Raw genomic sequence first — 21,917 nt, forward strand, 5'->3', positions numbered from 1 at the left:
CCTCAGATTGTTCTCACCACAGATGCATCTCACATGGGTTGGGGAGCCCAGGGTGTAGGCCTCAGTACCCAAGGCCATTGGTCCATGCAGGAGCAGTATTTCCAGATAATCTTCCTGGAGCTGCGGGCGATCCATTACGCCCTATGAGCATTCCGAGAGCACTTGACCAACAAAGTCCTGGTTCAAACCGACAATCAAGTGGCAATGTGGTATTTGAACAAGCCAGGGGGGATGGGATTGTACCTCCTCTGCCAAGAGGCAGTGCAGATTTGGTCCTGGGCTCTTGCGAGAGGCATCTTTCTCTGAGTCATGTACCTCCCGGGACGGACAACATCCTGGCAGATTCGTTGAGTCGGATCTTCCAACCCCACGAATGTTCCCTGAATCAGGAGGTTGCGAACCACATCTTTCGCCTGTGGGGGACCCCAGACATAGGTTTGTTCGCTTTCCCAGAGAACAGGAAAGTGGATCAGTTCTGCTCCCTGGGCTGAGCAGGCAGGGGATCGGTGTCGAATGCCTTTTCACAGCACTGGAGCACCAGCCTTCTCTGTGCTTATCCTCCCCTGCCACTGGTCTTGGACACTTCAAAAACTCCAACAGGACCAAGGCACCATGATCCTGATTGCTCCTTTTTGGCAACGCCAGATTTGGTTCTCGCTGCTGCGGGAACTGGCCTCTTGCCTTCAGATCTGGCCGGGGACTGCTCCAGACCTGATCACGCAGGACCAGGGCAGGCTGCACCACCCCAACCTCCAAGCCTTGTCCCTCACGACTTGGATGTTGACTAGGTGACCATGCAGACCCTGGGCCTTTCGGACGGCATGTCTTGGGTTCTGCTTGAGCCCAGGAAACCTTCCATGAGGAGATCTTACAATCTCAAGTGGAAGAGGTTCTCGGTTTGCTGTGAAGGGCACACTTTGAACCCGTTTTCTTATCCCATACCAAAACTTTTGGACTATCTATTGCACCTTTCCGAGGCTGGCTTGAAGACCACTTCGGTGAGGATTCACCTCAGTGCCATTGGGGCATATTTTCAGGGGATGGATGGTGCCTCCATTTCCACTCATCCACTTGTAGGAAGTTTCATGAGAGGCTTATTGCAGCTTAAGCCTCTAACACAGCTCCCAGCGGTCTACTGGGACCTCAGTGTGGTCTTGGCCCATGTCATGAGGGTACCATTTGAGCCACTGGGATCTTGCGATCTGAAATACCTATCCTGGAAGGTCATCTTCTTGGTGGTGGTCACCTCAGCGTGCAGGGTCAGTGAGCTTCAGGCTTTAGTGTTGTATTCACCTTATACAAAATTTTGTCATGATAAGGTGGTCTTGCATACACAGCCGAAGTTCCTCCCAAAGGTAGTCACGGAATTCCATCTTAATCAATCCATTATCTTGTCTCCCTTTTTTCCAAGATCGCATGCTCACCAGGGTGAGTGCGCCCTGTACACTGTGGATTGTAAAAGGGCCCTGGCTTTTTACCTGGAATGAACAGGACCTCACCGCCATTCCACTCAACTCTGTCTCCTATGACAGGAACAGGTTGGGGGTCGCAGTTTGCAAACAGACCTTATCTCATTGGCTAGCAGACTGTATTTCTTTCTGCTATGCAGATGCGGGACTGCAACTTGAGGACCACATCAAGCTCATTTAGTCCAAGCCATGTCAGTTTCGGTAGCTCACGTGCGTGCGGTACCCATACACGAGATATGCAAGGTGGCGACTTGGACAAAGATGGACGACGTGACAATCATTTCAGTCATTCGGTCCTCCGTAATCTATTTCAGCCATGAAAACCCATCTCTTCCTACCTTGAGCTCTTTCTTTGGGTACAGGCTTACTCCCCATGTTCTGGCAGCTCTAGTTGTTCTCATTTGTACCTGTTAAAGTCTGCATATGTTGGGAGCAGCCTGTAGCTACAGATTCACCCATGTGTGAGGCCTACCATCCTGCTTGTCCTTGGAGAAAGCAGAGTTGCTTTCCTGTAACAGGTGTTCTCCAAGGACAGCAGGATGTTAGTCCTCACGAACTCCCCCTCCCCCTCGGAGCTGGATTTCTTTCGGTTTGTTATTTTATTTTCATGAACTCTATAAGACTGAAGAAGGACCCCGCATGGATAGTGGCATGCTGGGCTCCATCTAATGATGTCAGCCATATGTAAGGACTAACACCCTGCTGTCCTTGGAGAACACCTGTGACAGGTAAGCCACTCTGCTGACTTATTGTGGGTCTCCACCAACAGACTAGAAATCAGGAGAACTCCCGGTCCTTAAGTCTTTGTCTGACCTCTGCTGTCACCTAGGGATGAGTAAGTTGTTTTTTTTCCCATTTCATTGGTGCGATTCTTTTTTTTTTATTTGTTCCATTTTATTGAAATTAAATTTTCCCATTTTAATGTGCATTAAGAGGATAATTTTCAGTTTCTGTAACAGCAAAGTCACTTTTTTGAGTATTCTCAAAACAAACTTGTACATTGAGTACCCACACACATTACCTCGCACAAGGTTACACCTGCTCTTAAGTGAAACTTGTGCAATGTAATTTAGGTGCATGCTAGGCTCTCCTGCACAGGACCCAAGAGAAGAGAAAACATGAGTGTTCTGGTGGTCCCCACCACAAGAGCAGAGAGCGAATGTAGACAAAATTGTACAGAAAAAAATCGCTTTGGCTTTTTTCTCATAGATTTCATTTTTATTATATTGCCGTACACTGCCTGCAGATGGGGGCTAATGCTGAAGTTTGAGATTCAGGACTAAGGCAGGCATTTCAACTGGGAAATTCCAAATCTGCCAAATTGAAATGGCACTTCCATATTCCTGGCACTTAAAGCATTTTTCATATTTCTAGCCAAAAGTACAGTTGATAGTACTAGTGTGCTAGAATGTAGGTGTAATTTCAGTCTGCCTATAGCCTGCAAATGCTTGTACAACAGGCAGAGGATTCAAGAGCTACTTACAGGGCATTTCTGAGCATAGGAGGGCTCTGAGCCTAGCAGGAGTTTACCAGGAAACCACAGAGATCAGGCTTTGAACAATTGTATTTAGTTCTGTTCTTTCCATTCTTTTTTTTTAGGACAAGCCTGTAATTGCAGTTCATTCGTTCTCTGAGGGTATGAAGTTAGAGGCTGTGGATCCCCTGGCTCCCTTCCAGATCTCGCCAGCTACTGTTACTAAGGTAACCCAAACGCACCTGCAACCGTGTTTCTTGGGGCAGCTAGCACTGGTTCTTCAGGTTTGTCACAGATTCTTGAAATGGGCATCCTCTCTCCAACTGCTGAAGGCAAAAATGCAGCAATATTTCTTACTGCAACTGCTGTCCAATGCTTAGAGGACATCATGTTATTGGAGTTCCAAAACCTGAAAACTGCATGGTGGTAACAGAATCAGAGGAAAAATAAGTGTCTCGCCTGACTGCTGCTTTGTGACCTCTTTTCATTGATTCCCTAGCACATGAAGACATTGGGTAGAGGGGGAGCAGATGTGGTCTTCTGGTTAGAACTCTGACTTGCAAGGCAGGATTGCGCCTAGGTTGCCAATTAAAGTCGTCTTTACCACTGTCAGATTGGGAGCTTGTTCAAGAGCCATTTTATTAGTCCAAGTTATTGTTTAGAATAACAAAGCATCCACTGCAAAACGCACAACTAAAAGTGGTTAAAAAAAAAAAAAGAGGATCCCGTTGAAATTTAAAAATTATGGAATTGAGTAATTGTGAAAAATCAGGGTGCTGCCAAACCAGGGAACTCAATGTGTGAAGTAGCCCTCCCGGGGGCAGCTGGCAGCGAAAACGGCTTCCAGCAGCCCCGCCGGCGAAGGTGCATGAACGCACGTCCAATTTGGGCGCTCAAGGCAGTGAAGGCGCATGAGCGCACACCGTGACCTGAGCACCCGGATGGACGTCCGAGGTCACGGCGTGCGCTCATGCGCCTTCGCTGCCTTGAGCGCCCAAATTGGACGTGCGTTCATGCACCTTCGCCGGCGGGGCTGCTGGAAGCCGCTTTCGCCGCCGGCTGCCCCCGGGAGGCAGGGGAGCTGCGGTGCGCGCCTCGGGAGGAGGGGAGAGAGGACTGGGGCTGCTGGAAGCATGCAGTAAGTTTACTTTAGTTACAACTTCTATTTGCTTTAATAACATGTCGAGTCGATTTTCGCCCTGCGCCTTGCTTCGGGAGGAGGGGGGTAGAGAGGACTGGCAATCCCTGATGACCGAGCGTAGGAGAACCAGGCCACACCATGTTACTCGCTTGCTCCAACCCACCCACTTATTTGACCGGAGCCTGCCTATTGCTGTCACATCCCTCTAACGCCAGGGTCAGGGTAGGCGGTAAATTAGCAGGTTAAAGATGCGGCAAAACAGTTGGTTAAAAAGGTGAAAATTGGGCCGCACGTTACTGTATGGGAGGGAATAGCTAATCCGATCGTTTACATATCATATACATGCCGCGGGCGGAAAGGGATACGCGTCGATTTAAAGAAGCGGTAAGGATTGGTAAAAACGGATAGTGAATCATGGGTTAGACTTACGCGGCCAAATTGTGGGTACAAAGCGGGTTAGAAACAGGGTAACTGCGGCCGCGCTTTACTGTATAGGCCTGTCAGTGTGGTAAACGTCCCACTGAATATCCTTGATTAAAGTTATCCGCTATTGTTAGCTGGATAATTTTAGCATTATCCTGCTGTTTAAAAGAATATAGCCAGTTAAGTGGAGCTGTGGGATTTAAAAAAAAAATAAAAATTGCGGGCATACTCGCTGTGAAGGCTGTGATAACCTAGCTTGATGAACTAGCTTGAGAGAACATTGCACAAATCTCATCTTTGAGTGAGTTTCCTCACTCTGAAGGTCATCAAATCTTCACAAGAGAGCACTGTTCTGTTCGTACGTCTCACTTTGAATGTCAAAGTGGCCCCTAACCCCCTACACTAATACCTAAACCTCACCTTGAGTTACTAGATGGGCCTCCCATAGAGACATAAATACCTATCTAGCATGAGAGCATTATGGCTAGTCTCTCTCTCTCATTCTCTCTCTCTCTCTCTCTCTCTCCATAAAACACACCCCTTTTTCTATTGCATGCAATATTTAGTGCATTTTGATAATCCAGGCCTCAGTCCCGCCCTGGAATGTCCCCAATACACACCTTTCATATTCATCTAAATCTTAATCAGATAATGATTTATTTGGCTAATGTTTAGCTGGATAAGAAAGGGGAATATTCAAAAGATGCCATTTAGCCAGATGTCTTGTGTGTAATCTGGCTAAATGGCTTTGAACATTGACCACCTAGTATACCAAGGAGCAATGAAAAATGAATGTAGGGTCTGACTGTTCATTATGCTATGCACAGGTATCCTAAACGTCTGGTAACAATCTTAAAACAGTCTTCTTTTAATCTAGGCAATAGTTTCCCAAACGTGCCCTGATAACTCTAGGGTAGGTATTCAAAGCTGATTAGAACTTATCTGGCTAAGATACGATGTATATTCAGCGACATGGTGAAGTCGCGGCTAACTCTGAATAAGTTAGCTGTATAAGTTATACGGCTAACTTGCTCCCCTGATCCACCCAGTACACGCCTACTTTTTGTGCATGTAGCTTTTAGCCATATAAGGGACTTATTCAGCTAAACGGCTGCTGCTGAACATAGGTGCATATTTAGGCGTCACTACTTAGCCACATAAGTCCCACTTATCCGGATAAATAGCGCAGAACACACTTTGAATGTCAAGCCCACCAGGTTTTCAGGTTATCCAAAATAAATATGTATTAGATAAATATGTATATATTGGGTTTCTAATGTTTGTAAATGTATTTCATGCATATTCAGTATGGATGTCCTGAAAACTCGACTGGCTGTTGGGTCAGTGGGACCCTGACCGGTCATTGAGAACCTACTGAAGGAGAACATAATAGTTGCAATATCTGATCCGTTTTTTGTTTGTTTCATTATAAATAATTAAGTTTGATTGGAGAAAATTGCCAAAATAAGGTAATCTCTTCCATCTGGTTTCCATTTAATAAGCTTTTTCTAAAGCATTTTTTTATGAATTTATTATTCTAGTTTTATTTTCACTATTAATTTTTTATTTTCAAATTATTTAATTTTTGTATTTGTGATATTTTATTATGCATGTTACATTGTAAACAGTTTTGATTACACCCCAGTATAAAAAACGGTATATAAAACATTTTCAATAAATAAATAAATTTGAAAGGTGCCCCTTCTTCCTCGCCCATTCCCTGTGAGGGGCTCTCCTATCCCTTTGAGTGACCACCCTTTTCTGCCACATCACTCTTGCAGGTATTCAATGACAAATACTTCTTGGTGGAGCTAGATGACTTACGAGCTGAACGCACCTTGAGCCACTCCTTTGTGTGTCACCGCCACAGTGCTGGCATTTTCCCTGTGCAGTGGAGCCTGAAAAATGGTGTGCACCTCAACGCACCCCCTGGTAAGCATTGGCACTCTTGCTACCCTCTGAGGCCTGATTCTGGTGCAGAGGTGGAAGAACTTGTTTTTGCCAAATTTGCACCCATCTTCAGTTATTTGAATTTCGGCAAAATAACTAAAACATTTTATTACTGACGTTTAAGAGCCATGCTTTCTTTTGAAACTAATATTGACAAAAGCAAGAATTTATTTAACCCATAGAAGAAACCTTTTGCTCTTGTTCACTTGCATAGCTGGTTACATAACATAGGGAGAGTAGTTGTTGGCAGAAAAGGACTTCTTGGCCATGCCTACTGAGACTCCATCAATCTCCCTCCTTTGCTCTTATCACTGCCTTCTGTATTAGTCACAAGCATTCTTGTATTCTGTGCTTGGATCAGATATGAAAGGCAGTGTTGTTTTTGGCTGAAGGTGACCCTTCTGCTCCCCCCCCCCCCCCACACACATACATAGAGTCCCCTTTGGGCTTTGGGTAATCAGAGGGTTCAAAGAACAGGTGATTGAGGAGTTTGAGGAGGGCTAGTTAATTGTTATTTTGCTCAGACCATATGTGTCAGTAAGATTGCAACAACAGTTTCTGGCATTTTTCCTCTGTTGTCCCTTGATAACTCATACTTTTATCCAAGTTTTCAAAGTGTTTGCAAGATTTAAAACTATTCTGGAAGTTTGACAAAATCTAAAAATGTCAGAGTTCTCCTATCTCTGTTTAGAAGTGTGAGGGTCTGCATGAAAAATTTAGAAGCCAGCCCAATGGCATTGATGCTTTATGCTCACTTGTAATCAGAATAATTGTATATACTGGAGCATTTTTTCTGTTGCATTTTGGTGATTGCAGTCCTAATTTTGCTACTGAAATGCAGCATTGCTAGATAAAGTTAAAGACCTAATAATTTTGATAGTGTATACAGTATGTTATTTGTATAGTGTCTGTGTACAGAACACTGTAGAAGATAATTTTCATGGTTTCAAAGACCTTTTGCTAAAGAATTTTCAGTCTGAGGCTGAGCTTGCTAAACATTTTTCCCATAGACAGAAAATGAGAAAACACCTTTAGTATGTTGGGCCCTGAGTCTGAAGACGGAGCATGGGAGAGGTAGTTAAATGACTTGATCAGAGTCACACAGAGATTGATAGGTAGATGATTCAGATTAGGATCTGCAAGTTCACAGCTCTGAACTCTAACCATTGTGTTACTCACAAGATGTACTTTACTTTTTCCTTTCCTATTGCTCTCTAATAGTTGAAAATGCAGCATAAGAGCTGCAGGATTGGCACAGCCCTTGCTTCCCTTAGGAAGATTTGAAGCAGCATTTGGCGAAATCTAGGTTTTCAAGTTTTTGACCAAATTCCATTTTTTTTAAATTAAACCCCACCCCCACCCACCATTTATAAGTGCAATTTACAGATTGATATTATTTATTTATTTATTTATTTATTTATTTAACATTATTATAATATTATTATTATAATATTATAATATTATTATAATATTATTATATTGAATGTTATTATATTAGTGCTATTTGCACTTAAGGACTTTTTTTAGAGCAGAATAAACATTGGCTATATAGTCTTTTTCTGCTGTCATGTTTCAGAGTAACCTACCCTCTTTCACCCTCATACGTAACATAGAAAATGTCGGCAGAAAAGGACAGTCTGCCCAGCAAGCTTATGTTAGCATTAGACATTCCATACAGACCTCCCCCATAATAGTAGCATCTGCCACACCATAGAAGTCACTCCCATACTTAGTTTCCCAAACCTTCAAGTCAGTGCCCTTGGTTGCTGTCTGAGTCCAGTTCCCCATTACCTCTTGCACTGAAGCAGAGAAAATTGTTGGAGTTGCATTATCTCCATTCTTATTTGTTTTCCCAGACTGTAAAATTCATGTCTTTGTTGATTGCTGTCTGAAACTAATTCCCCTTTTCCGCCTGCTGTTAAAGCAGAGAGCAAAAATGGAGTTACATCAACAGTATGAAGGCTTATTGGTTAAGGGTAGTAACCGCCACACCAGCAAGTTACCCCCATGCACTCTTTTCCTTATTTCCATCATCTAGCCTTTAGGGATCCAGAGTATTTATCCCATGCCCCTTTGAAATCCTTCACTGTTTTTGTCTTTACCACCTCCTCTGGAAGGGAATTCCAGGCATCCACCACCCTCTCCGTAAAGAAATGTTTCCTGATGTTGGTTCTGAGTCGTCCTCCTTGGAATTTCAATTCGTGACCCCTAGTTTTACTGATTTCTTTCGAATGGAGAAGGTTTGTCCATTGTGCATCATTAAAACCTTTCAGGTATCTGAAGATCTGTATCATATTTCCCCTGCATCTCCTCTCCTCGAGGGTATATATATTTAGGTCCTTCAACCTCTCCTCATAAGTCATTTGATGGCGACTCCCACCAGTTTTGTTGTCCTTCTCTGGACCGCCTCCATCCTGTCTCTGTCCCTTTTGAGATACGGTCTCCAGAATGGAACACAATACTCCAGGTGAGGCCTCAACAAGGACCTGTAAAAGGGGATTATCACTTCCTTTTTCTTACTGGTTATTCCTTTCTCTATGCAGCCCAGCATTCTTCTGGCTTTAGTTTTCGCCTTGTCACATTCTTTCGCTGTCTTCAAATCTCTAGACACTATCACCCCAAGGTACCTCTCTTCGTGCACAACAGCCCTTCACCCCCCATCACATACAACTCTTTTGGATTACCTCACCCCAAATGCATGACTCTGCACTTCTTGGCATTGAATCCCAGCTGCCATCTCTTCAACCATGCTTCAAGCTTCCTTAAATCATTTCTCATTCTCTCCACTCCTTCTGGCGTGTCCACTCTGTTGCAGATCTTAGTATCAACCGCAAAAAGACAAACTTTACCTTCTATCCCTTTCGCTATGTCGCTCACAAAGATATTGAACAGGACCAGTCCCAACACTGATCTTTGTGGCACTTCACCTAACACCGTTCTCTCTTTAGAGTTTGTAATCCATGCCACCACCTTGGTGCTCACTCCCAAGCTTCTCATTTTATGCACAAGTCTCCTATGCGGGACTGTATCAAAAGCTTTGCTGAAATCCAAGTAGACGACATTGAGCGCTCTTCCTTGATCCAGTTCCCTCATCCCATGATGCCTCATTCCATAGCTCTCTTTCCATTGAAATAGACCTCCTCCTGTTCATAAATATCTTGCAGGTACTGTATTTCAATGTCTCTATCATATATCTCCTATCCTGCCTTTCCTCCAGGGTATATATGTTTAGATCTTTAAGTCTCTACCGAGGGATTATGAAGACCACTGACCATTTTAGTAGCCACTCTAGAGTGATTTCATCCTGTTTATATCCTTTTGAAGGTGTGGTCTCCAGAATTGTACACCGTATTCCAAGTGAGGTCTCAACAGAGACTTATACAGGGGCAATATTACCTTCTTTTTTTTCTGCTGATCATTCCTCTCCCTATTTACCTAAGCATCTTTTTTACTTTTGCTGTCGCATTATCCACTTGTTTGGCCACCTTAAGATCATCAGATACGATCATCCCAGATCCCGCATTTGTTGTGTGCATAAAATAATTTTTCCCCCTATACTGTACTGTTCCCTTGGGATTTTGCAGCCCAAATGTTTGACCCTGCATATTTCAGCATTAAAGCTTAGCTGCCAGATTCTAGATCAGCAATATTTGCTTCTAGTCCTCGAAGACCACAAACAGATCAGGTTTTCAGGATCTTCCTAATAAATATAAATGAGATAAGATTTGCATACAATTGAGGCAGTGCACATGCAAATGATTTCCTGTATGTTCATTAGGGCTATCCTGAAAGCCTGACCCATTTGTAGCCCCTGAGGACTGGAGGTGAATATCGCTGTTCTAGACCATTCATCAAGCTTCATTAGATCCCTCCTCATGTTTTCCAGACCTTTCTGACTGTCTACCTTGTTGCAGATTTTGGTATCATCTGCAAAAAGAGAAACCATTCTCAATAGTCCCCCTGCAATATCGCTTACAAAAATGTTGTAAAGAACCAGTCCGAGGACCGATCCCTGCAGCACGCTATTAGTAATGCTCCTTTGCTTAGCATGAACTCCATTTACCATTACCTTTGGTCACCTGCCACCCAGCCAGTTTCTAACCCAGTCAATCACTTTAGGGACCACACCCAGGATGCTCATTTTATTTATGTCACCTATGCGGAGCCATGCACAAGGCCTTTACTGAAATTCCTGTCCACTATATTTATTTCTTTCCCTGATCCAACTCTCTGGTCACTCAGTCAAAGAAATTGATCAGATTCATCTAATATCTCTGATAAAATCATGCTGCCTCGGATCTTATAATCCTTTGAATTCCAAAAACTGCACCGTACTCTGTTTTAGCAGCAATTCCATTAATTTACTTACCACAGAGGTCAGACTAACCGGCCTGTAGTTTCTAGCCTCTTCCTTACTTCCACTTTTATAATAGGAACCACATCTCTAGTCCTCCAGAAGTACCCCCAATTCTAAAAAAAAGCATAGAAAAGGTTAGCCAGCAGAATTGCCAGGACTTCTCTAAGTTCCTTTAAAACCCTCCGATGTATCCCATCTGGCCCCATCGCTTTGTCTACTTTTAGTTTAGCTAAGACCTCACTTCCAATTCTGTTTGTGTCCATTTTCTGCGGGCCTACTCCTGACCCTTGGTGAATGCATCCTGTTGCTGTAACCAAAATGTATGAGGTAAATTGCCTTTAGCTATGTTACTAGTACTTTTAAGGCCTACAGCTCAATGTAAGTACATGTGAGGTTTAGTGTATGTCTGCAACAACTGATAATTCAGATCTACTTGCACACTGGAGAAAATCTCTTTACTTAAAAAAAAAAAAAATCAGTAATTTCTCTTAAATATTGATGCAATTGATTGGATTCAGACGATAGCCAACGCTGGGCCCCAACTTTTAATGGCCTGGGGTACTGATATGCAGACATTAGGGAAAAAGCGCAGGACTGCTTCAATGGCCAAGTCCAAAAGCAAAGTACATTAAAGCAGCAGTGTCTGAATTATCAAGAAGGCTGCTCACCCCCTCAAAATGTTGCTAGCAGAAACTTTGTTATGGGTTTGATAGCTGCTTGATTTTGACTGTAAATATTACTTCCTTATGGCGAATTTTAAAAGGCCGGCATGCGTAAAACTCGGGGGTTATGCGCCTGGCTGGGCCCTGCGCGTGCCGTTCACATTTTCGAAAGGGCCCAGCCACTCGCGTAACCCCCGATAAGCACAGAAGTGCCAGGCCAACGAAAAAGGGGCGAGCCAGGGGGCATGGTCTGGGCAGGGCAGGGTGGGGGCTGGCCTGGACAGCAGCCATTAGGCCCTGTCCTGGGGAAGCGCATGTCGGCAGCTGGCTGGCACATGTAACTTACTTCTGCTTCGAAGGAGCAGGTAAGTTAAAACAAAAAAAAAAACCCCGCTAGTAAGTGTTAGTTTAGGGATTGGGGAGGAGAGGGGAAAAGGGAGGAATGGTAGATAGGGGTAAAGGAAAGTTCCTTCCCAGTCCACTCTTTAATTGGAGCGAACTGGGAGGGACCTGGACAAAGGCCCGATTGCGTCACTGCACGGAGATTACATAATCCCCTGTCTGCGCGAGCGAGTCTCGACCCGCCCACAAATGCATGTTTGGATTTTAAAATCTGTGCTCGCATGTGCTCGCATGGGAACCGTTTAAAATTGTTGCGTCCATGTGCGTGCTCCGGGAACCATGTGCACATGGACGCGCACGCTTTTAAACTCGACCCTTTGATGTAAGCCTTGGGAGTAATCTGCACAGAGTGGCAGTTACTACCCTAAGATACTTGCTGGGCAGACTGGATGGACTGTTTGGTTTTTTTTCTGCTGCCATTATTATGTATGTTAACTATGTTATCAACCAATCAGAAGTAAAATAGCTGAAAGTTAATATACAAGTCACGGTAATGGTTGAATATTGAGCTAAAGAAGACTGAAAAATTGAAAAAGTTTGCAAACAAAAGGAGATGATAAAATTTGGGTCATGAAAAGAACTGGCAGGCAGTGTGCTTGTTAATCTTTTGCTGATCCCTGTTCCTTCTTCTGTACAGGTTATCCTGGGCAGGATTTTGACTGGGCGGACTACCTCAAACAGTGTGCTGCAGAGGCTGCGCCCCAGAGCTGCTTTCCTTTGGTAAGCATGAAATCTGCTTTTTTTTTTTATTGCTTTTAAGCTGCAAATGAAGAACTCCTTGAGAAACCACCAGTTTTCCCATAGTAAGCAGCCTCCTATTGCTAGAAAACATTTGGTGGGGGAATAGAGAACACACAGGAGCCTTTTAGGATAGGATGAGATCTGGTCAATTAGGGTAACGAGAGCATTCCTGGAAATCAGAAAAAACTTGCAGATTCTCCAAGTCTAAAGAAGGCCTCTTGTGCAGAAATGCATTTATGTCATGTAGTAGTAATTTTCAAAGCCATTTTCATGCATAAAATTTGTTTTTATGCGATCAGCTAGGTTATTAGGTATTACAGACCCTAGGTGAACCTTCAGCCTTATGCCTTTCCCTGTGCCCACTCATCCCCCGCCATTAACATTTAGAACCCTAGGCCATCCACTTCTTTGATATTTTGATAATTAAACTCAGCAATCATGATGTCTCCACCATCAGATCTCCCAGAGGAATTCTGTAAAACACATAACCTGACATTGGGAGAACAATTTTCAAAAGCCATTTCCTCTTCATCCAGTCAGACCAGTCCAGATGAGTGGGTTGTGCCCACCAACCAGCAAATGGAGATAGAGATCAACAGGCAATCATGCTACCTCAGCCTGCCAGTATTTTCTGTCTCCAGTAGAGAGAGATTCATCCCATGCCGTGAAATTAAGGCCTGGTTAGGCTGGGTGAACAAGAAATTATAGTGGGCAGCTCCTGAGGTGAAAAACTCTCCCTCCCTCAGTTGAGCATAACCCTGGACTTGTGGATCAAGCTTAGTTGAATATGGGAGAAGGCAGTTCCTAAGGTGAAAGCCTTGGCTCCCTCCCTCAGTTGAGCACTGCTGGGACCGGGGGGGGGCTACAAGTCTGGACTAATGCTTGGTCCCCCTCCCTCCCATACCGCTTCTTAAAAAAAAAAAATAGAGAGAGTCACAGCATTGGTATTTGTCCCTTAAATTTAAACAAAAATCACAAGGAGAGGAGGCAACTGGACCAAAGAGAGGGAACTGGGTCAAATGGCTCTGGAAGCTAGTGCTACAGGCTGCAGAAGAGTCTGGGTGAGTTCACAAATCTTCTGCTTCACTCCTGGCCCATGGTAGTGAGGTTTCAGCGAGGCAGGAATAATTTGCCTGCTGCTGCTGCTGCAGAACACGGGAAGAGGACCGCTCTCTGCAGCTCTTGTGGAAGGGATCGGTAAAGCTGTGCCACTTCTGTCAAGAAGCAGAAAGCATGCAGTGGAGTGCAGATTTTGGGACTCTGGGGGGGGGGGGAGATTGCTTCAGCAGGATAGTTTAAACTGCTGGTTCCTGCTAGGGAGAAGAGCACCATGACAGGAACTGCAGCCATCTTGGGCCCGTGGGAAGCTGATAGGGAGTCGGGGCCTCCTCGGTTCCACAGAGAAACTAGTGGGGCAGCTGCGGTGCCAGCTAATTTGGTTACTGTTTTGGCCCCTGCTCTTGTTGAAGCCTCCTCCTTGGCATGGATTCAAATGTCTAAGGTGTTCATAAAGTGCGTGCATGAAACTTTTTCCACAGGTCAGATTTCGGACTCAAAGACCACGCTGGGTTTTGTTTAATCTTTTGGATGCTCTGAAGGTCAAAAGGCCCAGGAAAGGAGAAGAGTCAGAAGAAAAGGAGGCTTTCTATTTCGGGTCAGAGGACTCCTATTCTGAGTCAGATTTCACAGAGGAATTCAGGGGCTTCATGGTTGCTGATAGTGAAGAGGTGTTGGAAGAGGGGGAATTGCCTCTGGAAGGAGGGGATAGTTCTTCCATGGTCCGCCTTTTCCATAAGGAGGAACTTTCTTAATCTTTCAAGCTCTACAAACTTTGAAGGTGTGGTCTCCAGAAAAGAAAGAGGATGCTTCCTCCACTGAGAATCCAGTCATGGTCAATATCAGAAAGCCCTCTCAGGCCTTTCCCCTGCATAAGGCAGTAAAGCATTTAACTAATTTGGAGTGGGTCACTCTAGAGGCAAATTTCATAGGGGATATTTGTTGGCTAAATTATACCCCTTGGTGACTCAAGAAAGGGAGACATTTATGTTGCCTAAGATAGCTGCACTGGTGTGTTCTGTCCCGAAATGGACTACCATCCTAGTGAAAGGAGGCACAGTCTTAAAGGAGGCACAGGATAGGAAGATTGAATTGTTCCTCAAGCACAAAGCTTCCCTTTAAGGGAAATCTGTTGTTTGGAAAGGATATTGAGAAGATGACCAAAGTTTGGGGTGACTCCAAAGTACCAAAGGTTCTGGAAGACAGTCCTAAGAACACATTGCGGTCCATTCAGGCCCATAATAGATTTTGTGACTCTCAGAGAATTAAGCAAAGAAGGTTTGAAGTATTAAAAAGTCATGGTCCTAAACTCTTGGTCATTTAGTAGATCTCAGTCCTTTCATGCTCAGATGTAAGGATATCCTCTTCAGCTCTGCGGGGGTCCTCTGTAGTTCTCTGTGAGTACTTGGAGACCCACTCTAGATTCAGGAGATAGGCAGCCACCTGTCTTAGTTCTATCAGATTTGGGTCCAAATTAAGACAGATCAGTGGGTATAGAGATCATGTGAGAAGGCTAAACATTGGAATTCTCTCATCTGATTTAGATGCTTTTATGGTTTCCTCTTTTTGCTCCATCACAAGAAAATATGTAGTAGAATTGATCCTGGAGCAGCTTCTCTGCTTGAAAACAGTGATCTCTGTCCTGAGGACTCCTTGAGGTTGACTGCATTATTCAATTTATTTAAAGTTCCCATGAAAGATGGCTCTTATCGCCCCATCTTGGATCTGAAACAGGTCAACAAGTTCCTCAAAGTGACCCATTTCGGAATGCAGATGTTGAGGTCAGTCATGATAGCTGTGAGGCAGGGGGAGTTCCTGACTTCATTGGATCTTATAGAGGCTTACCTTCATATTTCAGTACGGAAGTATTATCAAGGATTCCTTTGTTTTGCAGTTCTAAGGGGTCATTTTCAATTCCAGGCTCTGCCTGGACTTTGTCGAAGGTCATGGTAGCAGTGGCTGCAGCTCTACAGAAAGAAGGAATCTTGGTGTACCTTACCTGGACAATTGGCTCATAAGGGCAAAATTTGAACAAAAGAGCATTGCAGCCACCAGAACTGTGGTGGAGTTTTTGCAGGAATTAGGATGTGTGGTGAGCTTTTCCAAGAGCAGTTTATTACCCTCACAAACTTTGGAGTGTCTGGGAGCATTGTTCAACTCAGTCCGGTCAGGTTTGGCTGAATGCACAAGCTGCAGCTGCTGGTTCACTCCTTGATGTCCATTAGGAATCTGACAACATGAAGTTATCTGTAGCTTTTGGGCTTCAAGGAGGGAGCTTTGGCCATCTGGTTTCTTGTTCTCTTACGGACTCTTTAGAGAGCTCTGTTGTCCAGGTGGAATCCATAATCACAGGATTATTATAGGAGGTTGCCAGTGCCAGATCCAGTAAGCTTGGAATGGTGGATGGATTCCAGGACTTGATGAAAGGAGTGGATCTGGAACCTCCAGCCTGGGTGATGCTGAGATGCTGACAATGGATGCCAGTGTTTTGGGCTGGGGTGCACATTGCCTGGGGTCATATTGCTAAGGGTCTGCGATCAGAGGAGGAATTGAAGTAGTTTGCTAATTGTCTGGAAACCAGGGTAATTTGTTTAGCCCTCTGCAGTTTGTATCCATCATCAATGGTCAGGGTTTCAGGGTAATGTCCGACAATGCCACAGGACTTGCCCATGTAAATCATCAATGGGGAACCAAGAGTCCACAGAAGTTGGAAGAGGTGGATTGACTATTTTGATGTACAGAACAGAATCTGTAAATTATATCGGCCTTACATATAACCAGGTTGAAGAATATTCAGGCAGGTTTTCTCAACTGCAGTGTGGTCAGTCTTGGAGAGTGGTCATTGTCCATGGACGCCTTCAGTCTGATAGTCAACAGGTGAGGATTTTCACTGGTGGATCTGATTTTGACCAACAGGAAGGCAAAGGCACAGTTTTATCAATCAGAAGAAACAGAGAGGGTCATCAATTCTAGATGCATTGATCCAGCATTGGCCATCAGAGGTGGTTCTGTATATTTCCTTCATTGCCATTTGTGGGAAGAATGATTCAAAGGATTGATTGCCATCTGCGTCTAGTGATTCTGGTAGCTCCAAGTTAGCAATAGTGGATCTTGTAAAGCTGTTGGATGGAAAAGTATTATGCTTCCCTCTGTGCAGATCAAAAATAAACATACATACCCTCTGATGTATAAATATGCTACTCAATCAATTCAGAGGAACTTTGCCGACTCCCTCTGTGCAGAGACATGCTCTCACATGATCCAGATTGGTTTTGTCTTACAGTTTGGCCCTTGAGAAGTCTTGGTTTATTAGAAAGGGATATTCTTCAGAAGTGGTGGCCACACTCTTGAAGGCTAGAAAAATCCTCTACTTCCTTGGCCTATGTGCAGGTTTGGAGGATTTTTGAGCTTTGGTATTCCATAAAAATGATTGTTCCTAGGAAGTCTGTGGTGCCAAGTATTTTGGACTTCTTGCAGGATGATTTGGCTAAGGCAGGCTTCCCAAACCTGTTCTGGAGACCCCAGAGCCAATCAGGTTTTCAGGATATCCACAATGAATATGCATGAGATAAATTTGCATATACCGAGTCTCCATTGTATGCAAATATCTCTCATGCATATTCATTATGGGGTCCACAGGACAGATTTGGGAAGCTCTGGGCTAAGGATTTAACTTTAAATTCTTTGAAGATCCAGGTGTTAGCTATTGCATGCTACAGAGGTTGTGTTTTAGGGAGACCTTTGTCTTTTCATCTGGATGTTACTCATTTCTGGAAGGGAGTTGAGCACATTAGGTCTCAGATAAGGTACCCCATTCCATCTGTTATGGTTTCGAGGTGTTTGAGTGGATTCTTGGGTACTGTGGCAGAAGACCACGCCCACAGGGAGGAGCCCCGTGGGGAGCTACAGTACTGGGCTAGACTCAGGACGCACAAACACAGAGTTTTGTCTTTGATTGTACAGCCGATGTATACTACCAGAGGTGGCAGTAGTGAGGTGATCCAGAGATATAGCAGTCCAGGGCAGAGGGAACCCATCTCACCAAGATGGTATAGGGAGATCCAGGTGTAGGTTTCCCAGCATGGCAGAGCTGTAGATGAGACAGACCGAGAATTAGATTACTCACCAGATGGTAGCTGTAATGTTGACAGTTCCACGAGGCAGAAGTAGATGGTAACAGGCACCGAGGCAGGGAGAGCAGGCCCTTGAGGAGTGAGTACCTGATCCCAGTAAGGCACCTGAAAGAAAGCAAAGGGCCCCCGAGGAGCAGGTACCCAGGTTAGATGAATACCCCAAAGGGCAGAGAGATAGAGCTTCTAGCAACGAAGATGAGGCAGAGCTGCAAAAACAAAGTCTTTGCTAACTCACCTGAGGTTGGTGAGTTATGCGTATAAATACCTCCCAGGGGGTGGAGCCTCCTGGGGTTTGATCAGAGTTTCCCGCACTGGCTTCTTTAAAAGAGGACTTGGTCTTGCCGCGCATGCCTAAAGGATGTCAGGGGAGGGGCTTCTGAGGCGGTGGCGTCCCAGCCGCGGAAAGAGGCCCCCCAACGTGGTCACAGACCTCGGTACCCGAGTTCGTACCCCCAAGCCCAGCGTCAGAGGCTCAGAGAGCGGCGGACTGCCTCCAAAAGCGGTAAGCTCAGTCGGCTATGGTCTCTGTGGCCGGCCGACGTAACACCATCTTGGGATTTGAATGTGGTGGTGTCCTTCTTGGCAAGCATGCACTTTGAACCCTTAAAATCTCCTTCCCTAAAGTTTACCTTGAAGGTGGTGTTTCTGGTAGCAATTTGCTTAGTCTGGAGGATCTCAGAATTGCTGGCACTGTCATTCAGGGAAGCTTTTTTGGTGATTTCAAAGGATATGGTCAGGATTCAGACAGTACCTTCCTTTCTTCAAAAGGCAGTGTCAGGTTTTCTTTCGAATCATTGTGTCTATTGGCCTTTCTTTTGTAGGTACATGACAGGAAATAATTTCAGGATGCTTCACTGCTTAATTGTAAGGAGAGATATTTTGCAGTATTTGAAGGTCACAAAGGAGTTTCAAAGATAGGATCATCTGTTTGTATTATTCTGTGGCGTTAAGAGAGAAGAAGCTGCTACCAATGCTCCCGTTGTCATTGGATAAAGGAGATCATTATGGAGTTTTTGTGGATAAGGGTGAGCCCTTACCTAGGCAGATCAGGGCACATTCTACTAGAGCACAGGGAGCTTCATGGGTAGAATTGCATTTAGGTTCTCTGCAGGAGATTTATACGGCAGTGGCTTGGTTCCATATTAGGAGCTACCAGCCACCTAGGAAAGAGATCTAGGCGTCATAGTGGATAATTCATTGAAATCGTTGGCTCTGGGTGCTGTGGCATTAAAAAAAGCAAATAGAATGTTAGGAATTATTAGGAAGGGAATGGTGAATAAAACAGAAAATGTCATAATGTCTCTGTATCGCTCCATGGTGAGACCGCACCTTGAATACTGTGTACAATTCTGGTCGCCGCATCTCAAAAAAGATATAATTGTGATGGAGAAGGTACAAAGAAAGGCGACCAAAATGATAAAGGGGATGGAACAGCTCCCCTATGAGGAAAGACTAAAGAGGTTAGGGCTGTACAGCTTGGAGAAGAGATGGCTGAGGGGGGGTGTGATAGAGATGTTTAAAATCATGAGAGGTCTAGAACGGTTAATGTGAATCAGTTATTTACTCTTTCAGGTAATAGGACTAGGGGGCACTCAATGAAGTTAGCTTGAGGGACATTTACAATTAATTGGAGAAAGTTCTTTTTCACTCAGTGCACAATTAAACTCTGGAATTTGTTGCCAGAGGATGTGGTTAGTGCAGTTAGTGTAGCTGGGTTTAAAAAAGGATTGGATAAGTTCTTGGAGGAGAAGTCCATTACCTGCTATTAATCAAGTTGTCTTAGAAAATAGCCACTGCTATTACTAGCATCAGTAGCATGGGATCCACGTAGTTTTTGGGTACTTATCAGGTACTTACAGCCTGGATTGGCCACTGTTGGGAACAGGATGCTGAGCTTGATGGACCTGTGGTCTGACCCAGTATGGCATGTTCTTACCCTCAATGGATAATGATGGCAATATAAAGATAAGTGCGGTTTTGATTTTTATTCCCTCTGTGTGAACATTGTTTTCTGGAAAGTCTGCTCGTGTGGGCACCTTTGATAAAAAATAAAAAAGTAAAAAAGAAAAAAACTAAAAAGTTGGAGTTCCTGGGGTTCGGGCAAAGTTTTTTAATTGAAAAGTACATAAGAACATAAGAACTTGCCATGCTGGGTCAGACCAAGGGTCCATCAAGCCCAGCATCCTGTTTCCAACAGAGGTCAATCCAGGTCCCACAAAAAGAAAAGAAAAAAAGAATAAAAAGTGTTGTAACAAGTTAGGTATGACTAATTAATTTAGATACTACTGGGTGACCTGTGTTTTTTATGTTCTTACCCTCCCCATATGCAGCATTCATATCCCATACTTTGAAAGTGTGTTATCTATACATGTCAAATGAAAGTATAAAAACAGATGAGTATAATGTAAGTAATAAAGCTGATCACCCAATGAAGTGAGCACTGAGAAGCAACCCACCATGTGTGAGTAGAAATCATATATCATGGTGTGCAAATCAGAACATTATCATCTGAGATAACCAGCATCTTTTTTTAATCATAGCTTCAAATGTATCACTTCAGTGTCTTATCTTTCTTTTTCAGTTTTTTTTAATGTATTCATTTGCTTTTTATGTTCTCTTAAAAAAAAACAACAGGTAACTCCCAAATCAGTGCTATACAAGCGGTGAAAAAGAAATCTTATAAAATAGCAGCCAGTTAATTTAATTCAAATGCAAAGCAGTCATCAGTGAATGTTTTCTAATTCCTTGTGTATATAATAGCACTACTTAAGTGCAGAGCAGGAGTCACTGGCTCAAATCATGTAGAAATAAATAGAGAGAAACATTCAATAGATGATGTCCCTTCATATTCACGAGTCACATAGTAAATGCTATCAATTCATCAGTATGATTCAAAATTCAAATGCCCAGCATAACCAAATTTTGAAACGTAGTCTCTACATCGGGGGCCATCGCAATTGGCAATTTTTAATCTGTAAAGCAATTAAGAAATGCTGTTAAATAAATAAATCGTTGTTTTGGTGGGGAGGGGGCTTGAGGGATGGGGAGGGATCAGGCTGTTAGTCCCAGTCTTCGGGGGAGGGTGAGAAAAGGTGGAGGATTGGGCCACTAGGCTCACTCAGCTGCTCCTTTTTTTTTTTTGTGGCCACTTAACCAGTTTTGCCAAGTTAACTTACCAGCTGACCCCTTTAAGAGTCTGGGGTAACTGGGGAGATTGCAGACTATCAAACCAGAGGAGTTCGGAGGACATAGCTGGGTGAACTGGTGGGTGAACTGGTGAAGCTGTCAATGACTGGACGCACGCACCTTTTAAAATCCCCAGCTTACACTGTAGAATTGGGATTTACATGGCTAGGCACACGCCTACTCTAAATTAGATGCATATGTGTGCGCAAGTTATAAAATTGCCACGTCTCTGGGAGCATGCCAGTGCACACATGCCAAAGTGTATCCGCGTGCTGGTTTGAAAGTTACCATCTAAATGAATATGTGCCCCCTAATATTTATTTATAATTCATGTTTTTCTTTGTCTCACACCAGCCAATTTCTGACCATGGATTTAAGGAGAATATGAAGCTGGAGGCGGTGAACCCTGTTAACCGGGAAGAGGTGTGCATTGCCACAATTACCAAGGTGAAAGGGTCCTACATGTGGCTTCAGCTAGAAGGTAGATGCCCAGAAAAATACAAAATCTGTTTTGTTTCGTTTTTCTTTCTTTTTTCCATCTTTTTATTGGGTATTTATGAGCAGTATAAAAGCAGGTAAAAGAGAACAGAACATGTTGTAACATATGAAACATACTACATATTTCCCAAAAATGAGGTAATGAAATATACAAAGTTGTAGTCATGCAGATATGAGTGGTTAATATTTCAATAAATCAGTAGTACTGAACATTACTACAAAATTTCAAAACGGCATAAAGAACTGCTTCATAGTTTTTCTCCCACTCCCCCCATCCCAAAATAATCACTCCCCTAACCCTTCCCCTTTCCCTTCAGATAAATAAGTGAAGATCAAGGACTATCAGATATTCAACTGGGAACAACATCCACCTGCATTTAGAAAGATGGTAGCCTCTCATACCATAATCACTTCAAGTAGAGTAG

At 43.8% G+C, this 21,917-nt stretch overlaps 1 protein-coding gene across 7 annotated transcripts in view; it reads left to right on the forward strand.

Annotated features, from left to right (window-relative positions):
- SFMBT1 (Scm like with four mbt domains 1) overlaps positions 1-21,917 on the forward strand; it is a 270,863-nt gene that overhangs the window by 194,667 nt on the left and 54,279 nt on the right. For all 7 annotated transcript variants that reach the window (XM_029599417.1, XM_029599420.1, XM_029599421.1 and 4 more), the window contains 4 exons: positions 3,069-3,170; positions 6,289-6,439; positions 12,516-12,598; positions 21,349-21,475. In XM_029599417.1, the coding sequence (XP_029455277.1) occupies positions 3,069-3,170; positions 6,289-6,439; positions 12,516-12,598; positions 21,349-21,475 (463 nt within the window). The remainder of the gene's footprint in view (positions 1-3,068; positions 3,171-6,288; positions 6,440-12,515; positions 12,599-21,348; positions 21,476-21,917) is intronic.

The sequence above is a fragment of the Rhinatrema bivittatum genome, chromosome 4, assembly GCF_901001135.1.
Source record: "Rhinatrema bivittatum chromosome 4, aRhiBiv1.1, whole genome shotgun sequence".
Classification (NCBI taxonomy): domain Eukaryota; kingdom Metazoa; phylum Chordata; class Amphibia; order Gymnophiona; family Rhinatrematidae; genus Rhinatrema; species Rhinatrema bivittatum.